Below are 17149 nucleotides of genomic sequence, written 5' to 3'. Positions count from 1 at the left end.
CTCTTTCTTCCAATCTCCGAAATGCTGCTGTGAGTCATCCCCTCATCTCCTGCTGCTGGATGTGCACTGGGTGCTCCCCCCCACAACACCCCTGGTCCTTACCCGTCATTCCGGCCCCACTGCTCAGTGTGACAGGGTGAAATTACCCTCATCACATGCCACTTGTGGTACAGCAGCACTGCCCCGTGTTGAATGGTGCCTGCTGGGTTGGGCTCAGCAGCAGGGAGCAGTGCCAGCGTAGGATGTCTTATGGAGAGGAAAACGCTTGTCCCAGTATTGGGGTGGCTCAGCAGTTCTCACTCTTGGGATTCTGGGAACTAGCCTGAACTAAGTGCTGGGAGGATGCCTGGTCAAGGAGAAGGGAGCCAGGCATCTCATCCTGCCCCTAAATTCCTCATACTGACTTCTAACTCAGGTCTGCAGCACTCTCCAGAGGGTCTTACAGAGCAGGTGGGTCAGTGCATTCTACATGTGGGAGCTGACCCTCCAGGGTGTCCCTTGTGGATGTTCTCTCTCCCTGGGCTCAGCTCAGCACCCGAGCATCCTCCTGGAGCTGTGGCCTTCCTGACGGCAGGTGCCCCAATTCCACTGAGCTCCCAGTGGGGCAACAGAACTGCATCCCATGGTGGCTGCCGCTTTGTACATCCATAGAGGTGCTGGGCTGGCCATCACCTTTTTCTCTTAGAAAAGTAGAAACAAAATCCACTCACATCTGCCTGCCTGCAGAGAAGATGGTCAAAACCAGGACAATGACCAAGGCTGTTGAGGAAAAATTAAATAGAATAAAAGTGCAGTACTTGGAGAAAGCTGTGTCAGTGGCTGGAGGCTGAAACGTGGCTTTGACAAAAGATCTTTGGTAGCTGGAGATGCCAGCTAGATGTTTTTCAGAGTTGCTCTTGCGTGGAACTTGCAGTAGTTGCAAACCATTGAGGAAGCTTTTAAAGATTAATTTGCATCAGTATCAAAACAAAAGCAAAGTAAGTTTGCCAGGACACCTTTCTGTGTGGCATACTCCAGCATTCTTGATCAGAAAGCGGTGACCGCAGCATTGGGTCAATCCTGGTTTTACTTATTTATTGTATTGAATTGGTTTTATTCTGTTTCAAGTAGATGTTTCAAGCTCTGAAGATACAGGATTTGTATGATCTTCTCACCCCCACAGTTGTTTGCTGCCTTTGAAATAACACGGCTCAGCACATGCAGCTAAGAGTTAGTGGTGACAGATTGTGCTCACCATTCTCCTGCCTTATTAAGTGCTGTGTGGTTCCTGTACTGCACTAATGCTTATTAATGGGAACTGTTAAAAAGTGAAGAGAATTATTAGGAGCATAGAAAAAGCCCTTCCTTCAAGGGGGCTGGAAGAGAGATGGCTGTTTGCCTTGGAGGAGGTGACAACTAAGAGACAACCTGACAAAGCTGTGTGTGTTTTTGAACACTCCAGAAAAGGTAGATCAGAGGCTTCCTTCTCCCATTTGCAAGGGAAAAAGAGACAGTCGACAAAATTAAAAGGCAGCAAATTAAAGGCAGCAAAAAGGCAGGATTTTGCCTTGTGTGATGGGCAGTTAGTGTTGGAGCGTGTTGCCAAGAGTTGGGTGCTCGAGTGGGGCTTGGAGGTCTCAACTGGACAATGGCATCAGGAGGTGATGTGGGCTCCTGTGGATGAAGCACATTGCCTGGGGACCAGTGACCTTGCTCCTACCTACTGGGAAGTTTCTTGAAGCTTTTTCTGAAGCCCCTTCTGCACATGGTGAGCCAGGTTTGGTTTCTGTGAGTGTCTGGGACAGTCCTGGAGGGCTCGGCAGGACTAGAGCATGTGTGGGAGCAGCATCAGGAGCTGCAGAGCTCGGGGTAGTCATTGGGAGTTGTAAAACTAACTACTTACCAGTAATTAATGTCAGCATTCAGATGGTGGGCTCTGGATCCTGACAAGAAATAATTGAAAACCCAAATGTGCAATTATGTCTGACAAGCAGCGTGTGCTTTTCTTGGTCACCAGAGTCTTGTGTAGTCATGTGTTAGACACGGTTTTATATAATTATTATTGTTTATATGGTGGGTGTCAGAGGAAGGAAGAATTTGAGTTTCAAGTCCTCTGTTGGCTATTTATTTTAAAGTCATTAGATTTGTTTTCAGACTTAACTACACTTAATGTGCGAGACTCCTGCTGAATAAATCAGACCCTGATATAGGAACTGCATCTGTTTGCGGAGGGAACGGAGCCAGCTGGAAGCTCAGCTCCGTCTGCAACAGGGCTGTCACCAGCCGGGAACCCGCTCGCAGCACAGATGTAGCTGTGCAGAAAAGCAGGCTCTGCTCTCAAGAGGAGCTGAAATCCCAGACCTTCTGGGATTATGAGCTGGCTCTGAGGGCATGGATGGGTCTTAACTTCATTACAGCATTAACAGCTCTGTGGGAGAACCAAAGAACCATAGATTGGTTTGTGTTGGAAGGCAGTTTAAAGCTCATCCAGCTCCGACCCCTGCCACGGCCAGGGACACCTTCCCCTAGAGCAGCTTGCTCCAAGCCCCTGTGTCCAACCTGCCCTTGAACACTGCCAGGGATGGGGCAGCCACAGCTTCTCTGGGCACCCTGTGCCAGCGCCTCAGCACCCTCCCAGGAAAGAGCTTCTGCCTAAGAGCTCATCTCAGTCTCCCCTCTGGCAGGTTAAAGCCATTTCCCTTGTCCCAAGCCCCTCTCCAGGTTTCCTGCAGCCCCTTTAGGCACTGGAGCTGCTCTCAGGTCTCCCCTTCAGGAGCCTTCTCTTCTCCAGGCTGACCTAGCCCAGCTCCCTCAGCCTGGCTCCAGAGCAGCGTCTCTATGGCCTCCTCTGGACCCCACCAATCTGCCAAATGCCAGAGCCTCGGTGGGCTTTGAATGGTATGAGGTGGGAAACGTCCCTTTCTGGAGCCATGAAGTACTGAGAAGTCATAGCTATAATGTCTTCAGTTACCAGGAAATTGTTTTCCATGGGTCACTCTCCTGGGCACCTTGGGCTTGTTCCGAGAATGGTGTGGAGCCTTGTAGCTTGTTTATGTTAAGCCCCTGTGTATCTCCACAGCAGGACATCTGCCACCTCATTTGTATCACTCCCCAGCTGCGGAGTTTTCCCAGTCCCAAGGTCCTTTCTCCTTTTCTGTCCATCTTTTCCTGTTGCTTGTTTTATCCCATTCATCTCGTGCCGTGCTGTGCCGCACTGCTGCTGGCAGGTCGCTGCCATGGTCCAGCGCAGGCTCATGGACCTGTGGCCATTTGCAGCCAGTTGTCACTCCCTCAGTCATTTCTTAGTCAAGCAAGGCAAACCTCTTCCACCGATATAAATAAACCCTTAATCTATTCTCTTTGTTTTTCCCTGAATTTCTTTGTCTCTGTTGACATTTCCACGCTAGGAAATGTGAACACGCCGGCAGCTATTCCATTATCATCTTATATTTCGTTTTTAACCTGCATCATTTGTATGTCACAGTTTTTATCTGACTGAAGTCTTTTAGCTTTTGGCAAGCAGAGCGCATTTGGTTTTTGTTGGATAAGCCAAATTTGGTTTGTATTTGGTTAGACTTTCCTCTTCAAACCGTCCCCAAGATATTCCTAATAAGGACTGGAGGGAATTTGTTTTGCTAATACCTTAGGAATTCTTTGTGGCTCTTGACTATTGTTCTGGTTTGTATTTTAATGTTTCAGGTCTAGAGGAGAGGCAGCCTGGCTTGGTTCTTAGTTCTTCTTTTCAGAAGGATTTGATGCTGTTGAGCATCACATTGCAGCGAATGCACCATGAAATTCCAGTTGCTGCCAAGAAAGGTTGTGTGGTTTAGACCAAGATAGTTGGAAAAATTAACTATGCTGCTTTTGTTTCTTTGCACAATTAGTGTGATGTCCGCCCAAATCTTGATTTGGAGCAAGAGCCTCTCAGCCTTTGAGAATTGCACATCCCTCCTGGTTAGCTTCAGCTTACTTGGTCACTTTAAAAGTGATCAGTGTGGCTAAGAAATCTGCGGCCAAGAGGAGATCCACCGGCGTTGTGAAGAGCACCAGCCAAGGACACAGCCTATAGGACCATGGACAAAACAAGTATAGATTTTTGAAGTAACACTTGCAACGCAGCAGTGACCTTAAAGTCCTTAAATCATGAGGTTCACAAGAGCATATTGCAGAGGAAGATGCCCTGAAGCTCCAACCAGTTTCTTCTTTCTGTTCTTCAGCAAGTCTTCACTCCTCTACCCACTGATGGAGGAAGGAGTTCCCATTCCCTAAAATAACTTCAGCGAATGAGTGAACAGGTTTTTCCTATAACATTTGCTTTCAGAGGTTAAACCCACACTCTGAGAATACACAACCTCATCTTGGAAAGTGGGAGTTGTGAAGAGAACTGAAATCTCTTGGGGGAACAGGAGTGACCGTGAACTCCTTGTGACCAAGTGACAGTTTGGGTTTCAGACACATGCAGCAGGATCTGCTGCCACAGAGTGTTATCAAACTTCATCCTGCTCCAGTAGCCGTGCTTTGAAATGCGGACACGTTCCCAAATGTCCTGGAAAGAGTCAAGAATTAAAAGCCATATTTTAGTGTGTATAAAACATACATTAAGGAAGTATGGTTGGTTTGCTTCATTCAAGAGGCAACAGAAGAGGTATTTTCTATTCTATGAAGATAAGATTCCCATTAACAGGATCTTTTTTCCAGCAAACCAATGGAAGGAGGCAGCAATCCACACTGGAAGCACAGTGCCTGCTTTGGAAAACAGTTACTCAGATGAGGGACCCACGAATGTGATGGTCACTCCAGCACTTTATGCACCAAAATCAAGACAACCCTATAAGAAGCACCGGCTCAAGCTGCAGGTGCACTTTTGACAGAGGAGCAGCTCTGTGTGCGGTGACACAGGAGGTTGAGTGGGATGAGTAGGTTGGTCCCTTTGGCTTTCAGGCTATGAGGGAGTATCTGAAAGCCGAAGCAGAAGGCATGGAGACCACAGTCATAGAATCATAAATCCCAGCCTGGTTTGTGTTGGAAGGGACCTTAAAGCTCCTCCAGCTCCAACCCCTGCCACGGGCAGGGACCCCTTCCACTAGAGCAGATTGCTCCAAGCCCCTGTGTCCAACCTGGCCTTGAACACTGCCAGGGATGGGGCAGCCACAGCTTCTCTGGGCACCCTGTGCCAGCGCCTCAGCACCCTCACAGGGAAGAGCTTCTGCCTAAGAGCTCATCTCAGTCTCCCCTCTGGCAGATTAAAGCCATTCCCCTTGGCCTGTCCCTGCAGGCCCTTGTCCCAAGCCCCTCTCCAGGTTTCTTGTAGGTCCCCTTTAGGTGTTGGAAGAAGGAAGGTACTCAGCTGTAACGCTGGAAAAAAATCAGTTCCTTCTTTCTTCTAACCCTGAACTTGAAAATCTTTTTGCCTGGTAGTGTCCCTTGAGATGTCCCTGAGGAAGGTCACTGGGCTGCTCCTCTGGTTCCTGACCTGCTCCTCCTCCCTCCTCCTGGTGTACAATACCTATGCAGCTGGGCTGCTCCAGGGAGCAAATGACAGCTGTGGGGAGGTGGTTCAAGGCCACCACAACTGATTTATCAGACAAGCAGATTTTCAGTGCACATCTTCCTTTTTCTGTCCCTGCTTGTATCATCTCCATGTAAAACAAGAATTGATGTGTATCTGTGCTGTCTGTTCTACTTCCTGTAGCTGCAGTCATGGCAGGAACCCTCTTTAAAACCATGGCAGCATCTAGAAATTGAGCCCAGTTTCAGGCTTCCCCCTTTTTTTGCTTCCCTTCCTTTCTGACAGCAGAGGCCTTCTGATTTAGCCTGGGACCAGCCAGCTGGGTTCTGCAGAGCATGTTCCTTCAGGTGCCCACTGCATGGTCCTCATTACTGTGCTCTTCTGAACGTCTTTCATCCTGCAGACCAGAAGAGTGAACCAAGGACTGTATGAAAGTGTGTTTCAAGGTGTAGGTGGACACACATCTCTTGTGCTGGGTATCACCATCATTGGTGTTACCAAGTCTGTCTCTGGTTCGTCCAGCTTGAGTGGTGTCCAGGAAGACCCTGAAGATGCTCCACGTTTGCTGCTGGAGCGGAAGAGCTGTGTTTGTAGGTGTTGGTTCACAGCAGGGTGTCCTCCTCCACCTTTGTTTGCTTTTCCTCTCCTTTTGAGGAGAAAACACACAGGAGCTGACACTGGAGACTGGTCTCACTGATCTCACTTTGCCTCTCCCCAAAAGCTCAGCAGGATGTGTGCTGTAAAAATAGCCCCATTAGAAGCCATCTGAGTCCGTATGCAACCACAGATCACTCAAAAGGGAGCTTGGAGCACGCGTGTTTCTGTTGCCGTCTTCAGAGAATTACATGACAAATTATTCCTAGCTGGAAGAAATGTCCTTTTCTAATTGGGGTTTTTTCTCATTCTTTCAGAAGGGAGGAGTGTGTGTGTTTTTTAAGTAGCTTTTAGTCACTTTCATTATTTATGAGGATGCTACTCCAGATCAGAAAAAGCAAACTGCAAATGTGACTTTCTTCTGGCTGCAGCAGCTGACGGGGCCCATTTGCTTTCAGTTGCTGCCAGTTCTGCTTTTCCCAGCCAGAACAAAGTGCTCTCCAAGGATGAAAACGGCACCATATTGCAGCTCCTCAGCTTACATCCCTTTCTCCTTGCCTCCTTCCACAGGGGACTGGCTGGAAGGTGGCCACTGGCTTCATGGTGGAGTGTCACTGTGCAGAGGGTCGTTTCCTTTCTGTCCTTCCATCTGGAAGAGCTTCCTGCCTTGCTCCTTGCATTGATGCTTGTGAGGCATCATCCAGTCTACTCAGCTTTATGGCCAAAATTGCACTTACGGCGTGGTCATTTGCTCATACTATCTTGCCGCATCAGTGCTAAAGCCTCGGCCCTTCATGGGTGTAGGACCAAGGGAAGCTGGGCCAAAATGGGTCCAGGAACTCACTTTACCCCCACTTTTCCAGTTCCCCATGACGAGTCTTCATCGAGGCCTCCTTAAATCTCTTCTGCCTTCACATATTTGTATTTGACATGAAAGTGGCCGTAACATCATCGAAAGATGAAAGTGTGATGATCAAAGGAGGCAGCTGTGTTGAAATGAGATTGTGAGATGGCAGAGCTGGTAATACAGTAATTGGCTACGTGGCCTACTTAGTCACAGGCGTGAGACATGCAAGTGCAATGTTTGTTTGCATCTTTAATGTTTAAAATCCATAGAGTCTGTCCTGGCAGATGAGACGGCACCTCACCTGCAGCCCAGCCAGGCACACCACTGAGGGACAGTGTGAGCAGCGCGTGATCCCAAGGCTCCTGCCTCCCCTCCTCACAAGGAAGAGGCTCTTGGATTGCCAAGCTCCACATCTCAATAAGAACATGATATTAAAAGTAAGAGAGGTTGGTATTCTGCAGGAAAGCTCAAAGACAAGGAGAAGGTGGTAGATGCACCCTGTGGAAGGAGACAGGGTTTAAGCAGATGTACCCATGCACATGTTTCTCTGAGAAGCTTTCGTCTTGTGCAAACAGTGCTTTGCTTGAAGAATGTCCTCTTTCCAGGGAACATCATGCCATGGATGGGAAATGCAGGTTGGACCTGCAGAGGGAACTGCAGCTGATCACAAGGCCACACTTGAACACTTAAAATTGCATTGTTTCATGCAGGAAGGTGATGGTGTGAGGCTGGGACCTGTGTTCAGAGCCACCATGAGAGGGATGGCTGCAGGTACCCAGGGTGGGACCTGACTCATAGAAGGTTCTCACTTAGTTCCTGTGTGTACGTTCTGGATCTGCTGCTGCTTTATCTTTATCTCTAGTTGTCAGCTCTTTGCAGTGCTGCAGCGTAATACAACACTGAGCAAGTGCAGTGTCATGGGCTCACAAGGGATACAACATCCAAAGACCAAAGGGCTGCTAAAGAAACGATGGTCACCTCTCTTGGGTCAGTGCATCTTCTGGCTCAATGGACACTATGGTGAATGCTGTCTTCTGTTAGCTCTTTTATAAGAGCAAGTAGTGACAGGACAAGGGAGAATGGCTTTAAACTGACAGAGGATTTAGAGATATCAGGAAGAAGTTCTTCCCAGTGAGAGTGATGATGAGCTTTAAGGTCCTTTCCAACCCAATGCATTCTGTGATTCTGAGTGGAACCTGCCTCTTCTGTAGTTGTGCATGTACCCCTCTCCATCCCATCTGAACTTCTCCAGTGTCAGTAATTTCCTTTTCTTTCCCATTTTGCTCCATGGTTTTAGTATTGTTTCTCCAGCCAAACCAGGAGCTTCAAACTCTGCTGTCCCATGAGGATTGTTCCTTCAATCCCCTACACCCTGGGGACAATCACACCATCACCTCAGCAGCTGAACTTCAGGGGCAGGAAGCCTGGACTGATCCTAGTTTTGCTCTAGCCACAGGAGTGCTTTGGAGGCTGTAAGGATGGAGGTGAGGAAGATGTTCTCCAGGTGCAGGGAAGGTAGGAAGGGTCCATTGCCTTCACCTGCTCAGCAGGAGCTAATGATGCTCGTCTTGTGTATCATATAAAGCAATCAGAGCCTCCTGGCTCCTCTGTCCCCTGCAGAGCACAGCCAGAGGAGAAAGAAGGAGGGATGGAACTGTGTTGCTGTTTGATTGTGTTGATTTTAAGGTATTCTGCAAAGCCATAGTGTTCCTCTGGCCATTGAGCTGGAGAGAGTCTGCAGTTGAAGTTTGGCTAAAGCCTGGCATCAGCCAGTGGCTGGAAAATCTCTGCAGGGTATGGAATAATGAAAATGATGTGAGAACAGCTCTTCCTTCTTCAGTGAAACAGCAAGGGACATGAAAAAGGTCATCAGAACTGCTCTCAGGTGGTGTGGGACTGATTCTGGCCTGGTGCAGGTCAATGGCAAAGCAAAGCTTGCATTCTGGGATGACATTCCTGCATTTTGGCTGGCAGAGGATGGGTGCCAGGCCTGTGAGACGGGATGTGGCTCATGCAATAAAACACTGGCCCCTTGGGGTGTCAGCAGAGGATGTACTGTGGTAGAAAGGGGCAGGAGCTGGGTGCAAGGAGAGGATATGCTGAGACACGGTTGTGAGCTCCTGAAGATACATGTGTGTGCAGACAAGTACAGCTTTATATATAGTTGTATTTCTGTATATATAGAGAGAATAAATACGTACATACAATCTGGACAGCAAATCACGTGGTGCTGGGCTGAGTGGTGCTCACTGGTGCTCAGTGGCAGTGCTGTACCCATCTGTACCCATTCTGTATCCTGGATACATCTGCTGCCTTCATCTCTCCTAGAAGGTATCTGAAGACAGAGAAGGGCTCTATTTAGTGTAAAATCTTTGTAAAACTCCAGTGGTGCTATATTATTTTAATGGGTTTGCTTACTTTTTTTGGGGGGAGGCTCAGCAAGCTCCTTTCAGGGCTTCTGTGCTATGCAATGGTGCAGGAGGTTGTGAAAGTATTTGGGACTGGTGTCCAAAACGTACAGCAGGTACCTGCTCAGGCTTATGACCCATGGGGCAATGGCAGAGGAATAGTGTTGCTTTCAGTTGGTGTTTGCAGGGTTAGGTCCCACCCAGGAGCAGGCAACTCAGCCAGGAAGGTACTTTCCTGGCAGAGATGGATCCAGAGTCAATGTGTGTGAAGAGCAATGTTCTTGAGGGTCCATTGGTCTGGTCTAACGTTTATATACTCCTACAGCCTCAGGCCATCAAGTCTGACCGGTGCACATCTGCACGGAGCCCAGTAACCCAGGGCCAGGCAGGTACTCTGGGTGTGACGACTTGGAGAGCTTTGTTCTCCCTGAGCACATCCTTTGGAAAATGGTTGTTCCAGTGGATCGCCCTCCGTGCTGATGTTCTGTGCCTCGTTTCAGTTGGCTCCAGCAATGAGCTCGTACTGTGTTCTTGCCTGCCAAATGAAGGAAAGATGGTATTTTCTCCCCACGAAGATGATGGTATGCTGCCATCAAATAATCTCTCAGTCTTCCTTTTGGCATGAGAAACAGGTTGAAGTTGTTTGGTCGCGCAGAGTCAGTATCATTTCTCAGTCTCAGACCATTTCAGTGCCTCTTTTTTGAGCCAACTCCAGTTTCTCTAGTCACCTTTTAAGAACGAGCCAGTCTCGCTGGGACTGGCTTCACCATGGCTGCATACAGAGAGGAAATCACCTCCTTGTTCCATCTTGGGCACATGTACCTGAAAACTGCCTTAGTCCTGTAGGTCAGAGCGGGGCTCGTGGCTGGCTGCAGCACAACCTTCCTGCTGGCATCATGGCTGAGCACTGTGGGTGCTGTTCGTGGGGGCACCCACATGCCTGGACACATTCAACTATGCTACAGCTGTTCATTGTGGGCAGAGCCAGCTTATGGAGTGATGGATCCACTGGTGCTGTTGTCCCTTTCACAGTCATTGCTCTCCACCCCTCCAGCGGTCATCCATCATTTTTAGCACCAGTGATGTTAAATTTCATTCCAGAGCATTAATAAATCATCCCACATCAATCATTTATCTGAAGGGGGCCTATAAGGATGCTGGGGAGGGACCATTCATTAGGGACTGTAGTGACAGGACAAGGGGTAATGGGTTAAAACTGAAACAGGGGAAGTTTAGATTGGATATAAGGAAGTTCCTTACTGTAAGGGTGGTGAGGCACTGGAATGGGTTGCCCAGGGAGGTTGTGAATGCTCCATCCCTGGCAGTGTTCAAGGCCCGGTTGGACAGAGCCTTGGGTGACGTGTGAGGTGTCCCTGCCCATGGCAGGGGGGTTGGAACTTGATGATCTTAAGGTCCTTTCCAACCCTAACTATTCTATGATTCTATTTCAGGAGCCTTGTGGAAATGCCCCCATTCAGGAGTGATGTGCCTTGAGGCCAGCACTTTGCCTTGCAGCACATGGCCTGTTGCTCACTTCATGCCATGTTCTGCTGATTTATGTCTGAATGTGACGTGATGCAAAGCTGGGTGCCCTCGGAAGATCTTTTCTGTCCTCACCCAATTTATAATCTCCTCAGAAAGCTGTATCCTTAGCATCACTGCTAGTTGTATGAGCTTGGCTCCTGCACTGACTTCTATGTTGTTCTGTCCAGGATTGACAAGTACAGGTTGCTGAACAATCCATTTTGCCTTCACTTGAAGTACAGAGCTGGTTCTCACCTTTCTGCCTACCAGTAGGAATTGTATTGGTTTGATTGCCCTCAGGGGAGGAAGACTGTTTCCCCACCACCACCCTATTGGTTTTACTGCCTTTATCAGTGTTTTGCATTTCACACCTTGTTGCTTCAATTGATTTCCAATTAATCCCACCCTTTTCTGATTGCTGAGTGGTTTGTACTTGAGCTCCTGGCTGTTGCCTCTCTTTGGCTTTAGAATGAGTGCTGCTGACCTACGCTGCTGTTGGGTGAGATTGATGGACCTTTTGGGTATCCAATAATATTACCATAAAGACTGTCTGGTTTCAACCACATTTTCTCTATCTTAATTCATCTTTCTCACTTGAAAAAGTCCTGTATGATTTTGGGAGCACAGCCAGGGTTGGAGTAAGTATGAGGAGGGTGGGAAGGAGTGGGGAGGCAGGTGAAGGCTAATTCTCTCTGTTTAGGGGCTATTAATTGTACATTTCATTCCATAATGAGAATGAAGGGATGAATAATAAAATACCTGGTGATGTGATGTGACTGACCCATTTTGAAATAGCAACTACATGTCTGTGTAGGAGGTTGTGCAGTAATTACTGCAGAAGATTGTTCTCTTCCTTCATCTCTCCTCTCGTCTCCATTCTCCCAGAATTACCCACTGGGCACTGCCAGCTGCAGCATTTTGATTCCTCTGCCAGCCCCATAAGCAGTGTCAGAAGCCATTGCAGGTGTTAGTTTTCTAACGTTTTAATTCATACCTTGTTCTGACTTTCTACACTCTTCCAAGCAATGGGATTTCCTTCTCTTTCACTATTGCATGGTCTAATGACTCTCATCTATAAGTTCAGCCTATTTTCCACTTTATTTTGCCTGTTACTTCTGCTTAAAACATTTTCAAACACCTTTGGCTATTCCCAGCGTTTCCATGGCTCTAAATATGTCACAGTCTTTAAAATCTCTGTTTCTGGGTAGTCTCAGCTATTATAGATTTAATTCTTCAGATTTCTGCACAGACTGAACCAGCAATTATTTTAGCTTTTCACTGCATGTTGGCATTTATTAATAACCAGTATTAAGAGCAGGGAGCCCGTGATGAGTGGTGTGCTGGTGCATTTGGAAAAGGAGCTACACTGAGTTATTATCTGGTCCTCATCTGTTGTGCTCAACCTCCCTCTTCCTTTTGCCACCATAGCACTTGTTCATGTCATTCTACAGCTTTGAGGTGTCCTTCCTTTACTTAAGGGGTTTTGAGTATTTATTTATTGAGATTGATTTCTCCCATGAATTTCCAGCTTTTTCCTTCCAAGATGAAAATCTTAATGTTTCTAAATACACTGCCCTCTGCCTTCCTCCATCCATCATAATTTCTCTTGTCATCTTTGATACTTGTATCTGTCCATAACATGATAGTCTCCCTAAATATCATTATACTGCAGACAGTCCCCTTTGATCATCATTGTGTATGTTAAGTAAGGCCATACCAATACCATGGGATGCAGGGTTACTTTGAAGGGTTAAAAGAGGGAACACAAGCGTAGATCCACTCATGGAGGAGCGCATGCAAGTGGAGATAGCTCCATTTTACACGTCAGGAGAATATGGCTTTTCTTTTGCATGTATGAACTAGTCTTGACGTAATCCTTGGTCTCAGGACTAGTGGGATTGTGCTCCTGGCCTGCAAGGAACCCGATGGAATTCTGTGCTATTGGTTTATGGTCCAGTCCATGTCCGCTGCTGTTGTTTGTGAGGATTAAGGTTATTTTCATTACTAGCAAGTAGTTTTCTTACTTCTGTCTGGTTAATGACTGCCCACATATGGCAGACACACCTACCTGTACTTATTTTAAATAAACTGCATTAAATAAAAGTGCCTTTAATTAGATTCTAGTGATGAGAAAGTGAGCACTTGACGCTGAGGGTTCATGTTTTCTCCTCTTTTCCCCCCATTCAGGGAGTGCTTGAAGAGGAGCCCGCGGAGCCCAAAAGCGGAGGGCTCCGAGTCGGTGACATCTCAGTCCTCACCCAGTGAAGAGGCTGGAATGATGACTGAGGTGAAAGTGAAAACAGAGGTACCAGATGACTATATCGAAGAGGTGATCTGGCAGGATGACACCAAAGATTCCAAGAAGAACATAAAAGATGGGCCAGGAGATGTGCCTGCGGAGATCTGCGTGGTCATAGGTGGGGTCCGCAACCAGCAGACGCTCGGTAAGCAATGGGGTGGTGCACCCCATCTGTTGGTCCTCTTGAGTCCGTGGTGTGGGAAGAGGAACAAGGTTCTGGAGAGCTGAAGCTCAGCTCTGTTGGAGGGACCAGAGCCAAGATGCGCATCAGTCACAGGGTCCTGCCTCTGGAGTATTGACCTTCTGCTCTGTGTTTGTATCTGGTCACCTCTAAAGAATCAACCAAGATCAGGGTAACTGTAAGAAAAAGCTTAGTATCTTCTTCTGGTGTGTGAAGTGACTTGCCCAGCAGTCACGTGCCAAACTGGTGGTGAACCCAGGGTTGGTGATAGGTGTGTTGGGCAGGATGAGGTGGTAGATGAGCAGGAACAAGAGGGAAGCCTGAGAAACAGTTGAAATGTTTGGAGGATGGTTGCTTTGTGGATGCTTTCTGTAAATAATTAGATTTAGCTCAAACCAGGTTTTATGGGTTGGTTGTTTTTCTGTTCACCAGTAACTTTGAGGGCATAATTTTGTCTTCTGGGTGTCTGCAGGGTGCCAGGTCCAAAACAGTAGTTCCTGTCCTCACCCCACCTCAAACTGTGATGAAAAGAAGCTCTTTGTGTTTTTTTTTTTTCCCTGTGGGCATCACTGTCCTGTCCTCCTGCTTCAGAGATCCTGCAGAGGCACCACTTGCTAAAGGGACTCCTCTGTTGGTTCTGTCATGGAGCAGGTCCCAGCAGTGACTCTAAGAGTGAAGGGCAGAAGTAAGAAGAAACAGCACTTGGACTATGTTCCCTTCAAAGGACTCAGGAGAAAGCTGGCTTGAGCTGCCCAGTGTTGGGGTTGGGGTTGTTTTATCTTGCAGGGGGAGAGAAAAGAGGAACCAGTGTTAGGTTTTCTCCTGGTTTCTGCTTGATCACTGCCTATGCTGTTGGAAAGAAACCCTGGAGGTATTGGTAGCTGGTCAATGTCTCGGGAGCATCATTGTCCTTCTGTTCCCCAGTAGGACAGCCACTAAGAATGGTAAGGTGGGAGGTCACTGCTGTTCATGCAGGGTGAGAACATTTGGGGAAAGCCTGGAAGTCTGAAACTGCTTCTGAATTAAAGATCATAAGATTTGGAGGAATTATTCTGTGTGTATTCAGAGTTGCTGATCCTCCACAGCTCTTGAGAGGGTGATCACTGCATGGGCAACCCTGAAATGCACAGGTGTCCCTGGTGCCCTGGGAGGGAAGGGTGGGGATGTGACCATTGATGGGAGCTTCTCCTTCAGCCATCGTCACAGCCCTTGATGAAAGCATCTGCAGCTTGGCTGTCTGCTCTGTTGGACCTCTTCTCCCCATGGCTTGTGGCTGGGCAGCATTAGCTGGGCTGCAGATGATGAGGTTGACTGTATTGTTGTGCAGAGTGGGGAGTGGGCTTTTGCTGTTGGTTGACTTGGACATTCACCAGCATGTACTTACGGAGAGCGCTGGGGACAGGCTGGCATGAAGGGGGATGTGGTTTGATGTGTAAGCACCATGGGGAGAGGGATGGCGAGCTGTGTGCTGGTTAACAAGTGGTGGTTGAAAGCTGTAGAAAGTAAACTGGAGAACTACTATTGGGAAGGGCCTTTTCACATGAAAAGTGCATCATACTTGTTGTTTTAGAGACTCTCCCTCGGTTTCTTTAAAGGTGACTTGGTCCTGAGGCAATTGGCAGTTGATGGGTTCCTTTGTGAAAAGAGCCCTGTAAGTGCCCCCATTCATCCACCGTTCACATAACTGTTGGGGAGGTGGCTCTGAATAACTTGTCTTTGGCCACCAAATACTGGGCTCTGTGTGGACCAACTGATGCCCAGATACCTATCTGTTCCTTGTGGTTTCTTGAACTGGCTCCCAGTCAATTCTTTTGGTCCCCTCCATCACCCTGCAGAAACCATGGCCAGGCACTGTTCCATGGCTGCAGACATCTGTGTAACTTGCATAAGGAGTGTCCCATCCTTGCAGCTCTGCTGGCGGTTCCGGCTGCTGCTCTGGAACAGCCCCAGTTGCCAGCTGAAGACACCGGTGCCTCCTGCCTCCAGAGCAAAGGCTTTGAGCTCTCTGCTGCTGCTCACTGGTACTTCCAGGAGTTTTCCTCCCTGAAGCCTTTCCTGTGATGTGTTCTGGTAGCCCTGTATCTAAATCACTTCAGCTGTGCAGAAAGGCATTGCTTTGCTGGGATTTTATTCGCCTTCATCAGGGAAGCTGAGATGGGAGGTGTCGAAAGCGGTTATTTCTTACAGTAATTCATGATGCAGCGTGAAGTGGTGAATCGGGAGGGAATGAATCCCTCTCCTTCCCATGGAAGCGCTGACCCCTGGACTGTCTCCTTCCATAGTGTTCTGGGCACGGTCGGTTAAGTGGGGGATGTGTTGTCTGAGCTGGGGCCACGGTGCTGAGGCTTCGGGGCACATGTGGCTCCAAGTGAGAGCCAGCCGGCTTCCTGCGGGGCTCGGCTTCGGGAGCTGGCTGAAACGTGCTGTAGAAGATTTATGTCTCTGCTCTGAGTCACACATCTCCTGCAGGAGCGGGCTGTATTTACATTGTCAGTTGTTTCTTGGAGCACTTTGTAACAGGGATTCCCAGCTCAGCTGCTGCTATTTGCTTGTAGTGTTTTCATCAGATGAGGCCTTGTGTGCGCTGCCTCCTGTTCAGTTACACGTTCACATGTCTCTCCCTGCACTTTGCACTACTTCAGACTCTGTTTCCAGCCCTTTGGAGCAACCGGGGCTCCATGATGCCTGGAAGTGGATGGAGCCAAGCCGGATGGGTGGGGACAGTGGCTACCATCCCTCCCCAAAGAGCGGGTACTGATGTTTGTGGCTTTGGACCATTTTCCTTTCAGCTACTTTTCTACAGAAGCTTTGCAAGCCCCTTGGGCATGCCAAGCAAAGAAAGCCAATGGAGAGGTTGGCTTCAAGCCTGGGTCAGCCAGCAGCAGCAGACTGGTACCACCAGTGTGGATCCATGCTGGTCCCCATCCTCCAGCTGGCACCCCTTGCAGAGCCACCAGACCTCCCTGCCTCATAGGCGGTGTGTTTCCTGTCCTGCACAGCTCAGAGGTACAGCGTGCCCTGTTCTTCTTTTTCCTTGCTGGGTTTCACGTGCTGGCCTTGGGCCAAGGTCATTTGAAGAGCTCCAACACATCCAGGCTCCTTCGGCCTGGAGAAGAGAAGGCTTCTTAAGGAGAGATGTTGTAACAGTCTTCTGGCAGTGGGAGAGGGGCTTTGGCCAAGGGCCTGTAGGGACAGGCCAAGGGGAATGGCTTTAACCTGCCAGAGGGGAGACTGAGATGAGCTCTTAGGCAGAAGCTCTTCCCTGTGAGGGTGCTGAGGCGCTGGCACAGGGTGCCCAGAGAAGCTGTGGCTGCCCCATCCCTGGCAGTGTTCAAGGCCAGGTTGGACACAGGGGCTTGGAGCAAGCTGCTCTAGTGGAAGGTGTCCCTGCCTGTGTCAGGGGTTGGAGCTGGGTGAGCTTTAAGGACCCTTCCCACACAGACCAGGCTGGGATTCTATGAGCAGCATTTCTCAGGGTGGGGTGTCAGGGCAGAAAGGCACTGGAGTGCACCATGAAGCTGTCTAGAAATGAGAGGAGAAGCAAATGGCACTTGTGTTGTAAGTGAAGAGAAAGGAGAGAGGCTGTTTGGCTGGTGTGGATCATTTTCTGATGTTGGGAATGCCATCAGGTCAGTATGTGTTTCGAAAGACAGGCTTATCTGCGAGTTGATCAGGGGAACTTTTAAATGAGACTGTTTAAGCTCTCAGTCTGGTCTGTGCTTTATGAGAAACATTTTGGAGAGGAGTTTTCAAGCAATGCATTAAATCAGAAATGTTTCTGAGACGAGTGAATCCTTCTGCTTTGAGA

The 17149-nt window shown here is 48.5% G+C and overlaps 1 protein-coding gene across 6 annotated transcripts in view; it reads left to right on the top strand.

The window, feature by feature from the left end:
- ZNF618 (zinc finger protein 618) overlaps positions 1-17149 on the top strand; it is a 148237-nt gene that overhangs the window by 67456 nt on the left and 63632 nt on the right. For 5 of the 6 annotated variants that reach the window (XM_057419322.1, XM_057419320.1, XM_057419319.1 and 2 more), the window contains exon 3: positions 13049-13305. In XM_057419322.1, coding sequence (XP_057275305.1) covers positions 13049-13305 — 257 coding nt within the window. Of the gene's footprint in view, positions 1-8598; positions 8846-13048; positions 13306-17149 lie in introns of those variants that run through there. The other variant, XM_057419321.1, reaches the window with a different exon arrangement.

The sequence above is a fragment of the Pezoporus wallicus genome, unplaced genomic scaffold (genome assembly GCF_028554395.1).
Source record: "Pezoporus wallicus isolate ANWC-B61680 ecotype Strahan unplaced genomic scaffold, APGP_CSIRO_Pwel_v1 contig_10790, whole genome shotgun sequence".
Lineage (NCBI taxonomy): Eukaryota > Metazoa > Chordata > Aves > Psittaciformes > Psittacidae > Pezoporus > Pezoporus wallicus.
This window is presented reverse-complemented; position numbering and strand designations above follow the sequence as displayed.